The sequence below is a fragment of the Spodoptera frugiperda genome, chromosome 8, assembly GCF_023101765.2.
Source record: "Spodoptera frugiperda isolate SF20-4 chromosome 8, AGI-APGP_CSIRO_Sfru_2.0, whole genome shotgun sequence".
In the NCBI taxonomy this organism is placed as follows: domain Eukaryota; kingdom Metazoa; phylum Arthropoda; class Insecta; order Lepidoptera; family Noctuidae; genus Spodoptera; species Spodoptera frugiperda.
The window spans coordinates 7,100,916-7,117,684 of NC_064219.1; the positions used below are offsets into that span (position 1 = coordinate 7,100,916).

General features: G+C 32.9%; 1 protein-coding gene across 2 annotated transcripts in view; it reads left to right on the top strand.

Annotated features, from left to right (window-relative positions):
- Nucleotides 1-16,769, top strand: part of LOC118275831 (proline-, glutamic acid- and leucine-rich protein 1) — a 66,025-nt gene that overhangs the window by 25,377 nt on the left and 23,879 nt on the right. For both annotated transcript variants that reach the window (XM_050695303.1, XM_050695304.1), the window contains exon 3: nt 8,222-8,342. In XM_050695303.1, the coding sequence (XP_050551260.1) occupies nt 8,222-8,342 (121 nt within the window). The remainder of the gene's footprint in view (nt 1-8,221; nt 8,343-16,769) is intronic.

Here is a 16,769-nt window from a genome sequence, read left to right on the forward strand (position 1 = left end):
GATATAACAAATTTGTTGTGATTTTTTCCTATGATATTTTTATTTTGGTTGGTTTATTTGTAGCGGATTATTCTTGGAATATATTTTCATAGATAAGTACATAATTTTGATACCTGAAGGGAGACGTTATATACATATGTGGAAGAAAATAATCTTGTGCAAAGAGTGTGTACAGATTCAGTTGTAGAGTCACCCAAGACATTTTAGTAATTTACTTTTCGAAAATCTGATTGGCTTGCTCTAAAGAACCAACCAATCACAGTGCCGAACGCCGTAGGACCAATCTCCAAAACGGTACAAATTTAATGGTATTTACGTATCTCATTGAAAATAATGATTTGTTAATTCGCCCCGTTTTAGAGATTGACTCGGTAATGTTTCGATCTCGTTAAACGTATAGCAAACTCATACTAAACCCTTAGGAAGAATTCTCAAATAAGTACAACCCTTATTATCATTACCTATCTACATTTCTAACCTTCGAGTATTATGTACCTACTAAACGTTTTGACTTCGTTAAACGTAAAGAAAACTCATACTAAGCCCTCAGGACGAAATCTTTAATAGGCACAACCCTTATTAATATTCCCTATCATCATTTCTACTCTTCAAGTAATGCTACATCAACACACTTCACAAAAGACCCATATTCACATAATTTCCGAGTTCGTAAACCGTGCGAAATGTTGATAAAACCCGATGTGTTCATAATGTTTTGTAAATAACTAGTTACGTTATAACTGTTCACGTTTTTACACTTAAACACTTAATCGGCCATTTTTTTGAAACGACTACATTACCATTAGCCTTCATTAGCCTCTTGCTAATTTGAATACATGGCAGACTCGGTTCGAAACCAGTTTTCTTCAATCCAAGATAAGTATGAACTGAATGTTTCATGAAGGAGTTGGGTTAAATAAAATGTTGAGGTTTTAGGAAAAGGGTAATTATTATTTATTTCTATAACTAAATGTTTCGTTTATAAATGTGTATTATGTTTATATTGTAATTTTTGTCAGATATACTAGTATACTAGACTAGTTTCAGGTCATGCTAGAGGCTCATATTCATGAACAGCATTCCGCATCACACGAACATGAGCCTCTAGTATGGCTTGAAACAGGTTGAGTTCCCCGTCAAATAATTACGTGAGTAAGCCAAAATATGTATAATAATTCATATGTAAAATAGAATTTTGTCATTAAAAAATTACAAGTAATTAAATATTTTGAAGATCGTTATCACGATCTCACGCATCACAATCTCGCCTAATACCTCTAAAACTAAACCAACAAATCAATATTTAAATAGAAAAACCAAACTCCCAAGTCATTTAACGCCATATTTCTTAACAAACGTTCATTTAAAAAACCGTTAAAACATTGCTACTCTAAACACAAACGCGTTCTAAATTTAAACAACAAAAAACGACATAATTCACTCTCACTGACAATGGAACACAATTTAATCTACCAATAATTTACTTTTTAACGCCATTTGAAGGGTAATTTATCAGAAGGGGGGATCAACAAGCGTAGATAAATCAGGACACGTTTAAAAAGTTAGTCTCTTGATGTAAGGAGACAAGATCTTGACGGTACACGTCCTTACCACGATAAACGAGCAACAAATTGACAATTAACCTCGACCGTAAGTTATCTGGCTACACCCCTATTTTTACTTTCTTCCGTTCGATTTTTAAAATGGGTGTTTTTTTTTTCTTATATATTTATAAAAATGGTTGAATATTCAAAAAAGTTCTTGTGGTTCGCATATTTAACGACTGATACGCATAAACTGCTACAATTAAATTTTTTATCATTTTTTGACCTTTATAAAGTCATATTAATTAATCAATTAACTAAACTGTTTTGATTGGTCTGTATCAAAACGCCCAAAATACTTCATTCTAATCCTCAAATTCTGATTTGTCCAATCAAACATATTGAAGATAAGTAAATCGAAGCCTTATTGGTTATTAGCAAGGATAAGGCATTGTTAATGAGCCGAAACGACGACGTAGATTGTCAAAATCCGAATCAGACTAGATAAAATTATGTAATCCTTGTTTTAGCTTTTGTTCCGCATTCATTTTAAGTTTACCAGTGGAAAACGATGGTTCAAAAATGTAAGTACCCGTGTCTTAAACATTACGGGTTCAAAAATATGGTAAGTTTGTCGTAAATTAAGTTTAAAGTATTTATTTTACACCACTAATATATACATAAAAAACTTACGAAAGAGGAAAACACAATATAAAATCACCTATTTCGATGTTTCCCGACAAGAAAAAGTTGTGATTGCGTGACCATTCTCCTTGTAGGAAAACGCCTTTAGACATTATAAAAAATAATTTATATTTAAAAAAAAAAAATGCTACCAACATAAATTGATGTTCTAAACTTAAATTGTTTCAACCGTCTTCTGCTACGTCGACCGTTACACCTGTTGACAGGGATTGTGGTCAGTTAGACCCCGGTATGCGGTACACGGGGACACCATTCATTGTAAAACTTTCCAACCATACAGTCCCCCTTCGAATGGTTCAGTGATTTAACATACAATGTCCCCTTTTCCTGCAAATGATCTTACTAATTTTAATGGTAACTGTAGAGCCAATTTATTTCAAAAACTTTGGGATTATGTGTGGACTTACGAACTGAATTTCTGTAGTCTATTGGTTCGTAAAGAAATACGCTGAAAACTTAAATCAAAAACTTGACATTACTCCTGAATCAGACCAAAAACATCTACCGGAGATCTTTTTTAGTTTATTCTAAATTCAACATAAACGATTATCGTTTACAAGCGCTTTACAAAGTAATTAATACTTCACAAAAAAGCCCAAGTTGAACGTACATTATTCGGCAGCCGGATAATAAGAGGTGTTCGAGTGAATTGGGATCGCGCCCCCCAATATCGGTAATCACGTGCCAAGACAAAATAGGGGTGACCCGACCCCACACTTTGAACCGAACTAAAATACCCCGTGGATGTTTACGGGTTAATCAACGCACACGCTTCAATGGACAAGGAATTCATTATTCTGCCATATGCGTTGAGTTAAGATGTCAAGATTTTATTTAATGCCACCCAATTGAAGCGTTTCGTTCTTTTTTCAATTATATTTGATTATTATGACGTTATTTAGAACGTCTTTTGAATATTTGACTTCCCGTTCGAAATGTAAATGGCGCATTTCCTACAAGTTTATGGGCGACGTCATAGATTCGTAGTTGAAAATAGAAGATACCTACATATGTCTATGGGTTGAAAAGTATAATTATTTTGTTATCAATTTTATTTTGTTTGTAAGTGCTGATTAAACATTACAAAGAAACTCTTGAGATTGATATTTTCTTAGAAATGTACTTGAAGTCGGTTAAACTGTTGTACATAGGTATATTTTTCAATAACATAGGGCACTCTGGAACAGTCAGTAATAAAATATATTTACGTAAATAAAATATTTACTGATTTTAATTCTATTTTTTATTATTATTTAGTTTACATATTTAATTATTATGTTTAAACATTTAATTTGTATGTAATACTCAATTAAACCACGTTATATTTATTAATTTTTGCTCAATTCTAGAAAATGTACCATGGAGTCTCAAATATAAGCTAATACTAGCCATATTATTTTAATTCTTACATAAATTTAACGTATTATCTTGGACTCCATCAAACGCTAAACAGTCACATACAAAATATTATGGAATATTTTTACAACATACATAAGTATCCATAGAGTACCAAGGTTTCTACCTAATAAAACACGATTGCAACTATGTATGTACGGCATTACGTATGACAGTAGGGTCTAATAGAGTCCCATCATAACGGGCCCAAGTTGATTGGCCCGAGGGGTCCCGTTGATTCGATTTTGACATTTTTATTGGACCATATTGATATACTTTGTGATTAGATGTAGCCCACTATATTCAATTGAGAAGGGTCAACTAGGGATACGCAAAATATAATAAAAAGTATACAAATATTTTCTTTTTTCAAGGTAGGAATATATCACCAGGTCTTGGTAGTATTGAGATAGAAGTAAAATGAGTCAATAAGGTTTATTATATATTTCATGAGACATACTAAATTAATTATTCGGCTTACTGAAAACTAGTCGAGTTTCTCGTCAAACAGTCACGTGAGTAAGCCGATAACGTAATAAGTAAGGTACAAACTGTTGGTTTTTGTGACATAAATAAAAATAAAGTATTTAAATAATACTTACATTTTTATTGGTTCTTCACAAGGCACGCAGGTGTAGGATTATAGTCCATTCCAGTCGCCAACTATACTGCTATTTGAGACCTACTAGTGTTCTATCGATTTATAAGAGCCATTTTAAAATTAATTAATTAATTTTATTTCACGATACGAGAAGTGAACTTGACTTTGTGCTGAGCGGACGTGCGTATAACTAAACAGCCGAGACAATCGATTTATTAGTAGATTATTAGATTATTCTGATAAAAATCTTTAATTTGTACAGCAATGAGATTATGTGGACAAATAAACATACAAGTTTGCTTATCTCCCATGATAACGTACAGTTCTGGGATATATTTAAATATATACAGGAAAACGGATGAAAAATACTTAGGAAATCAGATTATTTGATAAATATTTTAGTCTCTAAAAACCCACGGTAATTATTCAAATTCCTAATTTACTAATCAATAGTTATTTTTGAATTAAATCACGATAATTTTTCAGAAATGGATTGTAATTAGATATGTGTGTGTATGTAAATAAATAAACGATAATATGATAATTAATTTAATTCATATTAAATCATGGTGTAATAATCGCGAAAATATATTTAGTACGTAAGAAAGACGTCACGCTGGTTCTTCCCCGGAGGGCCACGCAGTGGTGCTTATCATACACACGCTTTTCGTCATTTATCTGATTAGTATAATACGATACTGATTATTGATATGAATGGTGACGGCAGAGATATAATTGTCACCACCCCTAGGCAAAGTCGTTTGCTGTGGAAATAACAATGGTAACCTTATTTTTAAGGATAGTAGGGTCACATTCCAGCTTGGATTTTCACGGGATATTAATGTGTTGTTTTATACGAGTTAGCAAACTTAAGAGCGGTCTAGTCTGCAGCTCGAATTCGGTTGTCGGTGTAGTAACTTACCAACTAGGGGCTAACTTACTACACACATGTGTCCCTTACGTTATTTTCTTCAATCATCACCACTCATCCTATAACAGTCTCCTTTCTGTTTCATATTATTCTTTAAATCATCTAACTATTTGTATTTGGGCATTATCTTTCCTTTCATTTTTTAAATCAGTTATAGAACCATTTATAGACTCCTAAACTTATGTTAATAAATTTTGATTCAGATACAGAAGCAAACAAAAGTTAGTACATTATAATGTGTTAGTTACTCACCTAGTGATATTTAAAAATACACATTGATTCCAAAACCTTGACTCGTTCGCTGAGTTTATTTCTTATCGCATAGATTTTTTTCTTTTGAATAAGAATGAAGAATGAACATAGATCAAAGAATCTTTTGAAGCATTGTGTTGTGAATATTTTTTTAAGCGACGCATGTCCGAACAGTGAACGGAAGTGGTTGGTGTGTGTAGCATACGCAGCCAAGTAATGCTCCCGCGCCGATGCGATCATTCCCTCCACAACCTTATATATAAAATAATATCCTCTCTTTGATAGACACAGCCAGGTTTTTAAATACCTACTTAGTAATTCGGTATATGTGTAGTTCTGATTTATTGTTGCCCTTTAGTCATCGATAACCGTCATTCATGAAACTCGTGCTAATCATTACTAGTTGATTCACTGGCAGTTTTTATTTCATTATCTAATTTTGTATGAATTAATTTCTTTTTATAGTATTGCACTTTGTACCCCATTCAGGAGCAGAAGGTGTGGCTATGAAGATATTTGTATTGATAAAACAATTATCCTCATTTAGTTACTAAGCATTTTTATCGAAGACTAGTTTCGATATTTTTTGAAAAAGCAAGATAGCCATCTATGTTTTGAAATTAAGTAACGATATTTACTTGTGTACGAAACCTTAAAAGTTAAAACCAAACGTTTTGGCTACAAACACTTTGGTTTCGTCTCGTGTTTTCCTTTAAAGGTAAAGTTCAGACCTTTAGTATCAAAATTTTCTTTTATACTACGTTTCAGATAGAACTGTCTTTTATGACCTAATTCATCAACTGCAAGAAATATTGGATTTCAATTTAAAATCATCGCAGTTAGTCTTTCATTCATCAAAATTACGTTATTTTGCCTCGTTCTCCTACCCCCAAAAGCCGACAACGCACTTATTACAACTTCTCTGGAGATGCATTACCTACTGACTAAAATCACTATCCTAGATGCTGTTGGCTTTGTGGACTACCTAGCGGGTTGCCTGCCTAGTAAAAGCAGGAGTGGAACGGGGTGGTTTTAGTCAGTAAGAGTCTGACAAACCCTCTCGCTTCGCCTAAGGCGGGAGCAGTCATCGAATGATTTTCTCCCCTTAAAAAAGATACTGTTCACTCTACCAATACCCAGTGGGGTATAGTAGTAGGTAATGCCGGTAATTACCGGCGTTACTTACTAAAGTGTGTCTATGTGCTGAATAATCGCATTATTAGCCAATTATCTGCCACAGATAATATAATCTGCTATATTGTGGTACAAATCATTCATTAAATAAAATATGTTTAAGGATTTATGTTGATAATGATAATCATTGAGATCTTACTATCTGCTTGATAAATATATATGATCGGCTGCCGAACACTGGATTATACCTCACTGTACCGGTCACCGCTGTGGGTAACACTGGCGGTACTTAACTTAGGACTTAGATATCAATTTAAGTGTTCCTTAAACTTTGATTTCGGTTTTTTTTATACAAGTGCGTGTTTGTTTTTTAGTTAAAGGGGGATATATATTACGTTGACTGTCTTATTTTCTTAATTTTTCCTTTTTTATGTTAATTTTAAATTATTCTTTCGAATCTCAAGTTCTTACTTTCGGTTTTAAGATTAAATTGTTATTTTAGTTTAATTAAAAAAGTCTACTCCGAAATTTTGTGCGGCATTTAAACTTAGGAGGTGTGTTCATAAACTTATAAATATTATAAGTACATAACTATAATTACCTTTACATATTATATATCCATAGTAATATCATATTTCTTATTTGCCATCTTCTTTGTATAAAAGCGTCATTTACTTCATACGCTTCCTCCATATACTTAACAAACTCATTTTCCCGGTCAATTATTCAAATTTTTCATTCATACAAGCTTATTCAGTCATTAAATATAAAAAAGAATCATTTAATTTGGAGCAGCCGTCCAAGTATTATGTGCGCAAATATTTTTTTATTTGTTTTGGTAGATATTAGCTTTTAATTAGTAGATTAAAAACTTATTCAAATCTGAGGATCGTGGTCAGCATCAGGATTGCATCTGAATAGATGATCTGCTTCCAGCGGTTTCTGTCCAACGCGTCTCTTATTTTGAGGACGAGTCTTTCACCTGATCGCTTCATCTCGTTGGGAAACGTCCATACAATCTCTGGCCTTCGTTGTTCCCAAACACAATCACATTTTCTAAGTTCTCGCCGTCTATTCGGACTGTATGTGAAATTGAATAGTAAGCCCAGTGAAAAAATCTGAAATAAAGGAAAAGAAGTACCTACGTGACCAAGTGTGGCCCCCCAACGTTATCAATGTCCTTTATAATTATAATCTTTTATACCTAGACATACACATAAATAAAATCACTCCGAACGTTTGTCCGCACAAACGGAACGACTGCGACAAATTAGATAATCTATTTATTTATTTTCATAACTAACATTGAAGTGGCTGGTTTAAAAAAAATACTTATTTACTTACAACTAAAACATAAATAGAGCATACTCAAAAAAGAAAATCCCGAAAATGCGGCGGTTATCGATAGATGGCGCTGATTTTCTATCAAACGATACATCTAGGGCCTTAGTCTACTATTACAATTGTGTCAGAATGGTCGATCATTGAGCAGTGCAAGAGGGAAGAAGCTATACAACCTACATAGCTCCGTCCCTCTTGCACTGCAATTGCAATTGCAATGATCGACCATTCTGACACAATTGTAATAGCAGACTAAGGCCCCAGATCATTTGCCTTCTGTTCGTCAAGGTAGCCATATTAATTTTCTTTTCTTTCCAGTGCGATGAGGGTGGCGGTGCTGCGGACAGCATCAAGACTGAGCCACCGGAGCCCGAGGAGCCGCGAGCTATGCAGAAGGTGCCATCACTCTCCGACCTTTCAGACCCTGAGGCCTCTCTAGGTAAGTATATTAAAATATCTATAAATATTTATTTATATTATGTTTATATGTTTCCCTACAAGAAATTAATGCTGAAAGCTGTTTATAAAGAAATAGTGATTTGCAAACTACTCGTATTATGTAGGTATTGTAGGTGCAATGTGTGTAGTATAAAGTATAATAAAGTAGTATATTAAAAATCTTAATAAACTTATACTGTTACGTCACAATTTTGTATGTTTTGCTAAATTAATAGGTAATAGCTCATTGAGTTTTGCTATGAAAATCCGTTAAAACATTGACTTATTGCGAAATTGTTGCTTTGGGGCGAGTAGGGAACAATTTTCCAATTTTTTTGAAGGACGCGGAAAGCAGTCTGTACGCTTCATTGTATATGCGCAAACCAAGTCAGAGGCTTAAGCTAGTTCTAAATATAGTTCTTAACAGTGACTTAATATGAGACCATAATTATCACAGACCTATCAACGTTTAGAGAGGAAATGAAATAAAGACTTAGAGATAAATAATTGTAATCGATAGTAATCATGTCTGCAATATTCAATGTCGTTACTCATTGCTTATATAAGATCCCATTTATCGGGCTGGGTGATCTTTTGGATAACCACTTGAGTTATATATAAGGTAAAACAAATTGAAACTATCAGAACTTACATGCGTTTTTTGGAATTGCAAAATGAATTACTAGATAGCTTAATAATTGAATTAAATGTTTTCAATAACAACATGAATGTTAATATTAATTTAGTAAATATAAAATAAATGGAACATTTAAACCCTTTGAATCTTACACCGTTTTGATAAGATTACTTTTGAGTAGTCATTACTAGGAAAAAGCTGTTGTTTTAAAAGAGAAGAATGAAGTTTTGTAGACTGTTACTGTAACTGGTTAATTAAGCACGTTACTTATTTGGGCTCATTATAATATATCTACAATAACTTAGAAACAATGGATTACCATAAAGGATTCTTAAAATCACAATAAGAGAATTCACATAAAATAAATCCCAGTGATATTCATTTTACAGTCCTATTCACACACAACTGTTGGTAAAAAAGTAGTTATTTTAACAACAAAAACAGCAGTTCAGCTTACAAAATTAACTCGTATTATTTACCCGGAGCGCCACACGCTCGCCAATTTGGCTGGCTGTCGGTATTCCGTCACCACCACATAGATTACTTATATCATTGGCCAATGCTGATTCTCTCGCCTTTCTTTTATTTTTGGATATTTTCTCATTCATCTGTCATCGTTCAAATCATTTTTAGTTTGTGGATTAATAATAGAAACATATATTACAACGTTACTTTGGGTAAACGTTTATTACATTTCGTTTTTGTTTGTTATTTATCATTTGTAACCACTCTAACGTCCATGGATAGCACGGTATCCAAAAAAAGGAGCGTCATACGTCCATGGATACTATAGTATCCAAAGCGACTAGTTCTGTTTAACTCCCTCTAGTTTAAAATACGGTCTTGTTTGGTGAGTTTTGACTGATTATCTATACAGCTGAATAAATTGTTCGACGAAAAAATAAGACATGGCGTTGTAATATGCTTCGACAAACAAAATATAATTTTTTAAAGTTAGTTGACTCGTTTTTGAAGTGTTTTTGTGAGTTCCAACAATTATGTCGTAAATACTACAGTTTTGTTTAATTTATCTTGCAAGTGTTATACATCAAAATAAACTAGAAGATTTGTGCTTTACGATGATGTATAAATATCACAGTTTTAGCTGATAAATCTAGTCTAATTTTAACTTCAAACGATTGTTTCGAAAAAAATGGCCGGTCGTATGGTGTTGGCCACTTTTAGTTTTGTTTATACATATTTTACATACTTTGCATTACAATAGTATATAAAATATCGAAATACATTTCGTAATAAGCAAAATAATACATTTTTCAAAGAGAAATATAGGTACTAAATTCATTGAAGATTCCATAATAATGTCAATGTGTTCCTCAGGTTTTTTGATGTGTAAAATTACGAGTAGTGTTTTCTTTCGATTTAATTACAATACTTAGAGTTAACCGAATATAATCATATATACATCAAAAGAAAGGGTAATGAGTCTAGTTTGTTGTAAAAATATTTTATTGATAAAATATGCAATAGTTGTGCCGTATATTCTAAAAAGGTAGAAATAATTCTGTTTTTTTTTTCTGTGTTTCATGTTTAACCCGTTTTATTGTATTTTAAAGATTAACTAAAGATTTAAAAAAATCGTTAAGATTGTAGAGTATTTTTCTATCTTTTTTTTGGTATTCTTTTCTTTATTCTAGGCATTACGGTTCAGTAGCTATATAGGTTTTTTGTTACGACGAACTTGCGAGTCGCGCGCGGTTCGGATGCCGTGCGCGGCTGGACGTTAGAGAGATAAACGGTCGCGCGGGCCGGACGTTAGAGTGGCTAAGTAAGAAATGTAATATTACGTGTCCTGCTGCAATTATTTCTTCTGTAAAAGGCAAATTCATTCACTGTTTGTTATAATTAGCACATTATTTCCACGTTTTTACAACTGATAATTGATAATACAGATTAAGTACCTAGCTAATATAATATAGGGCATTTAACGCAGATTTTAGTATAACATAGATATTAATAATACCTACTGTGACGAGCATATGAAAGTAACTCCATGTAAAATACTATTTTACTTAAGCTTACTAAAACTCAGTAACGACTCAAACTAGTAGGGAAAATGCCAGTACAATATTGAATTATTGAATACAACAAGTAAACCGTTGATAACACCCACATTCTGTATAAACAAAATAATAAATCAAAATTGCCACTCGAATAAAAGCATATTGTTCCTCCAATCAATCTTGTTCTTGAACCGTTGACTTCCCACCGTTTATACTAACAACGTTATCCTGGTGGAAGCTTGAGGATGTCTCCCTCCTCCGGTGAATCAGTGAGGAACGGAACTAGGTCGGCTACGTGTCTGCTCCCGCCGTAACGTCCTGTGCAATTTTGTTGCTAACCTTCAGCCGAATTGATTTCTTAGTGCATACAAATTAAAGTGCAAAATATTTTGTGTGATTATTTTTGTTGTGACTTATTTTATTGCTGTTGTAATTCTATGGTGCAACTAGCATTTGATCAGCAATTTTAGGCTTGAAATTTAATTAGAATAACACAAATTAATAATTTAATCGTACTTATCATGATTTTAAATAAAACATTACTAATTAGCTCTGTCCACCAAACAAACTTTTTAATTTTCATTAGTACTATTTAGTCAATCAGTACTATTCAGTCGAAATTAATAACTTGATTTTTGAAATTAATTGTATTGAATTTATATCAATAACCCAGATCGATCAATTTCGATTTTTCGATAGATTTTGGTTGGCTATTAATACGCCGAAGTTAAAACATTTATTTGAATTAGAACACATACAATTTCTCTCTTTTCATCTCGAATCTTGTCCTTTGTTTTGTATGTGTGTACATAAATAGTAAATAAATTAATTGACTAGCTAAAAATTATCCTACGCCAATAAATCCCAAATTAAATAAAACCGTGACACTATTACATAAGCACACACAGACATAATAGTGTAGTAATTGGCCTGTGTCGTGCACGGGACCACGGGCTCCGGGAGGTATAGTCTATGTACTGCCATTAATAAATAGCTGAACCTCGAATAGAATAATACGCGGCATCCTCGTTACCTCAGTGCACTTTCAGATTAGCTCTCATCGTCCATCAGTCCTGCATCATGTATGTATCTATGTAGATCTAGAATTCTAGATCAATTGCAGGACATGTATGCATGTAGATCAGTTGGAAATGAATAATGTTTTGTGTGTATCAGGTAAACTAAGAAGCTTTTAATCTATAATAAATATATAAAAATAAGTCGGGTTTTCCTGACGCTATAACTCCAGAACGCACGCACCGATTTCCACGATTTTGCATTCGTTAGAAAGGTTTCGGGCTCCGTGAGATTTATAGCAAAGAAAATTTTAAGAGAAAGTCAAGAAAACAGGGAAAATCTTTGGTGGCGAAACGGAGTTCGCCGGATTAGCAAAGTTGAAAATAAAAATCTAATTTCTTTAATAAAAACTGCAGATGATTCATTCATCCATTCAAGACAAACTAGTTATCCAACTACCGTATTACTTATAAAAATAACTAGTTCAAAACTCGTTGCCTGGCGGAACCTGATTTTTTCATCTAAACATCAGGCAACCACAGCTGTCAAACTTGTAACATGGCCAGGTTGTAACTGGCCAGGTTTTGACTTGACTCGTGACAGATGTCGATGACCCAATTATGTGTTCAATCAGTTTATTCATATTTGCACGTAAGTAATTAAGTTCGTGAGTGCATTGACCTCAGAATATAGCGCCGCCTCCCGGGTGGGCTATGCGGGCCCATTGTTTTCTTGGCACATAATATTTTGTATGCTAAGTTTTGTATCGTGGGAGCGCCACATATCACCCACGTGAGGTAAAGCGATGCTTAGCTATTGATTACTAAGTGTAAGTAGTGTGTCGATAATAAATTGGGGTGAAAACAGGATTTAGTAATGTGTTTTGTTTACTGGTTATGGTCATTTTATTACTAGGCCAATTAAGTTTTCACAGGTTGATTTAGGAAATTATATAGGTACTTTGAAAAGTGAAATTTATTTGTTACATGAGAAGAACTTCATGTTTAAATTAAGTAGGGCTTGTTTCTTGTTGCCATACAAAACAAATTAGCAAGATATTAAGTATCTAGAAAGGAAATTTCCACCAGCAGAACTTGTAATATTTATAGATCTTTTTTCAGAACTTGTAATAATAGCTTCGCTATCATAAACATATCATTAATAAAACGATTTTGAAGCATTTGATTGATAAAGGTTGTACTTTGGCACTGGACCGGATTTCCCCTCGCCATTTTAGATATAATAAAGTAATGAGACTTTGTTGACAGACAACATTATCTTGCGAATTAGGTAAACAATTTATTTTTAGACAAACAATAAGGCTATTAAAATTTTAATCATGCGTTGAAAACGGAAATACGATAACAGTAGCTTGCTTACCAGGAAAATCGGACACGCTTCATTGATAAAATATTACAATTTGTATTAATTACCTACATAGATATAAAAATATATTATATATTTATTTTGCATTTTCCTCTTATAAAGCTTTATGTAAAGCTGTATTAATGAATCGTTTAATTTAATTAATGAAACTCCATTTTTTATTTATTTCAACTAAAGCAAGTAAAATTGGAAAACTAGTCTAAAAATTCAAATTCCTATAGTTTATTTGCTAGGAATGTGAGTACATAGGTTATTACCTATAGTAGGATAGGGTATTCCCTATCCCATAAAGTAGACAATGAAATATAAATAAAGTTTTAACTTTTTTAAATCTCTAAAGCTTACATGCTTTGCCCTGCTATTTTTGGCAAATACAGCCTGTTTGACGTACCAGATGCCAAAAAATATTAGTCTAATATAAAATTGTACAAACAAACAACATTTTGCCATGAATTAATGATAATGAATAGATGAAAGATAAGATTATGATTCGACCCTTAGGAACCTGTATAACTAGGTAAGATAGAACTAAATCTTTAATCAGATAAAACAAATACGAATCGGTCTTAAGCACTGAGTTTCCGTACAAAGTACGTACTACAGGATGTGCTTATTTGATGTAACTAATGATAAGAGGCTTTCACTAAATATAGGTCTTTATTTTATAGGAATTAGGGATTATTTTCTAATTCCATGTGAACAGGGCACAACACCATGATGATACACTTTGGAACGAGCACCTAGTTTCACTGACAGACAGACTGACGGACATTTCAATTTGACGTTTCAAAATTGTCTAATTTAGGATTAATTGAAATAAATTTGACTTTGACTTTGATAGATCCATTATCCTCTAGGCTGCCGGCAGGTGAGATACAAAAGAAAAAACATATTGTTTCTCGAGTAGATCTACGTTCCGTCATACAACGGGTTAATGTGTCATAAGTACCTATCTCTTAATTAAACTGTTTTGAAGGTATTTTTTCACAGTTCTAATTATGGCTGCAGTTTTAAGTATTCAATATTGCATTCGAAGTTCAAAGCTATACATCACCTTTCGGCTACATAGGTGTTGTGCGTCTGTAAAAGGACGTAGATCCATAAAGAGCATTCATAAAAATATTGATGACGCGAAAGAAATATGTCAGAATCGTGTCATGTGTACATTATTTATGGGAATAGACATATTTACCTTGCTACAGACTATAGACTAGTACACATAACCACAAACCATAAAGAAAAAAAAGAAAAGCAACATCACGCTTTTTATCCCCGAAGGGGTAGGCAGAGGTGCACATTACGACACGTAATGCCAGTATACAATGTACACCCACTTTTCACCATTTCTGTTTATAAGTCCCATGTAATAGGGGGTGAATCCAGACTACGTGCTATCACTGAGAAAATTTCGACAAAACAAAAAAAGCCGAGTAATACTTTGAAAAAATAAATCGTAACTGTTTATGTAAATTTAATTAAAATCTATTATAAATAAAACATCTTGTTATAAAAACATCGGCCACATTATAATAATGAAATTACAAATTACCAACAGTTCGTTATCATACGTTATCAGCCTGCTAACTAGCTGTAAAACAGCACATCACTGCGAGAGCATACCAGTATAATCTGACCTCTTTCTGTATGAAAGTTCTATCTCATACGAGGTTGAAGTTATAATGGTTAGTGTTGGATATGCATTGCATTGTGTCTATTTACAAATAAGTACATTGAGAGCAATTTGTATGGCATTATCACACCGCACCGGTTGCCCTGTGATTCACATTACCGCGTATTTACTATATACAATGAATTAATTATGTATTTCTTATGTAATGTTTGACATTGTCTACCTACCCAGTTGTGGTTTACAATATTTGAACTATAGGTATCGCGGTTATACCTTGGTTATTGACTTTTTGGGCTTTTTGTATGCAATAAAAGGCAGTGAAAGAATCATCATCTTCATCATCATCAGCCTGTTCTCGTCCACTGCTGGACATAGGCCTCTCCAATGGCTAAAATAGTGAAAGAATACTAATTATAATTTCCGACGCATTTAAATTAGTTTCGATATTTTCCTGTATTCAGAATATACGTATTTGTTTAGATTTCTATTTAAATACCTAAGTACGTCATGACTGTGTTTTTTGGGAAATACCCAGAACACGTTTGATACCTGTTTAATGTTAATATTTCGTTGTATCTACCATATTTTATAATTTATGACGAAATAAAATTATCCTATTACTTACTAGAATATCTATTGTATTCACATTATCATTTTAACATTTATTTTATTTCCTATTCGAGCTATTAAATACAAAACGTTCGCAACGACAAAAACAATGGCCGGCACGAGAGTGGCGAGTGGGACGAACTGTCAAATTAAAACTATAAAATAGTGTCATTTAAAAATGGAACGTTATTTTCTGAATGGCCAATAAAAATGCAGTAAAATAAAAAAAAATCTGCGAAAAACCAGTCGGCTCTCTGGTCGCGTCGGGATCGGATGTTGCGGTGTCCATTTCCCTAGCATGTTGTTCCACATACAGGATGTTGCCAAAACTTACGACGCACTATGTGTATACTCACTCACATAACTACTAAAGTTACACTCGCTTACGTGGAAAACAATTATTATTTAACATATAGTTTACAAACATAGCTAAGTTTTAGACTAGGCTACATTGTTGAATGTCATTCCATTCATTACTTTGTTCACTGGCTTCATTCAGTTTGGTTGAATAATATTATTTAATCGTAGTTGAGGAAGTCTATTGCAGATATGAACGTGTTTACCAAAGCATATTTTACCTAGTTAAGAAAAAAACAATAACATATTAATGAGGCGAGCGTATTAAGGAAAATTAAGTTTGCTGGGTTTTTGCACCTATTTATTTTAAAAATGGTTCGACATTTGGCATTAAGGAATTTGACGTAATTTCAAATTTAGAACGTCATTGACATTTATAGGAAGGACTTGACTTTTTAATCACAATACCGGTTTAAAAGAAAGGAAAGGTAGGTAAACAATTAAGGTTTTACTTAGGCACCGTACATGTTTATATTTTTATAATAATTTAGTAATCGTACTAGCAACGATAATAAAAATTCATTAATGTAACTTTATATTATAGCGTGTTAAGCGGTTTTTTATGCTCGATCAAGTTGAAACCGAGTCTCAAATGTCACCTGGTTTTACATAAAAACGCTGAATGCATCTTTATCTTCTTTCCAATAAAGTTTAATATGGCTTGTGTGTATTAATTTGGTAATATTTTCACATAGAGCCACATGTGGACAATGTTGCTACACTTGCGTGTCATATGGGGATCCATAATCAATGGTGACAAGTTCATATTAA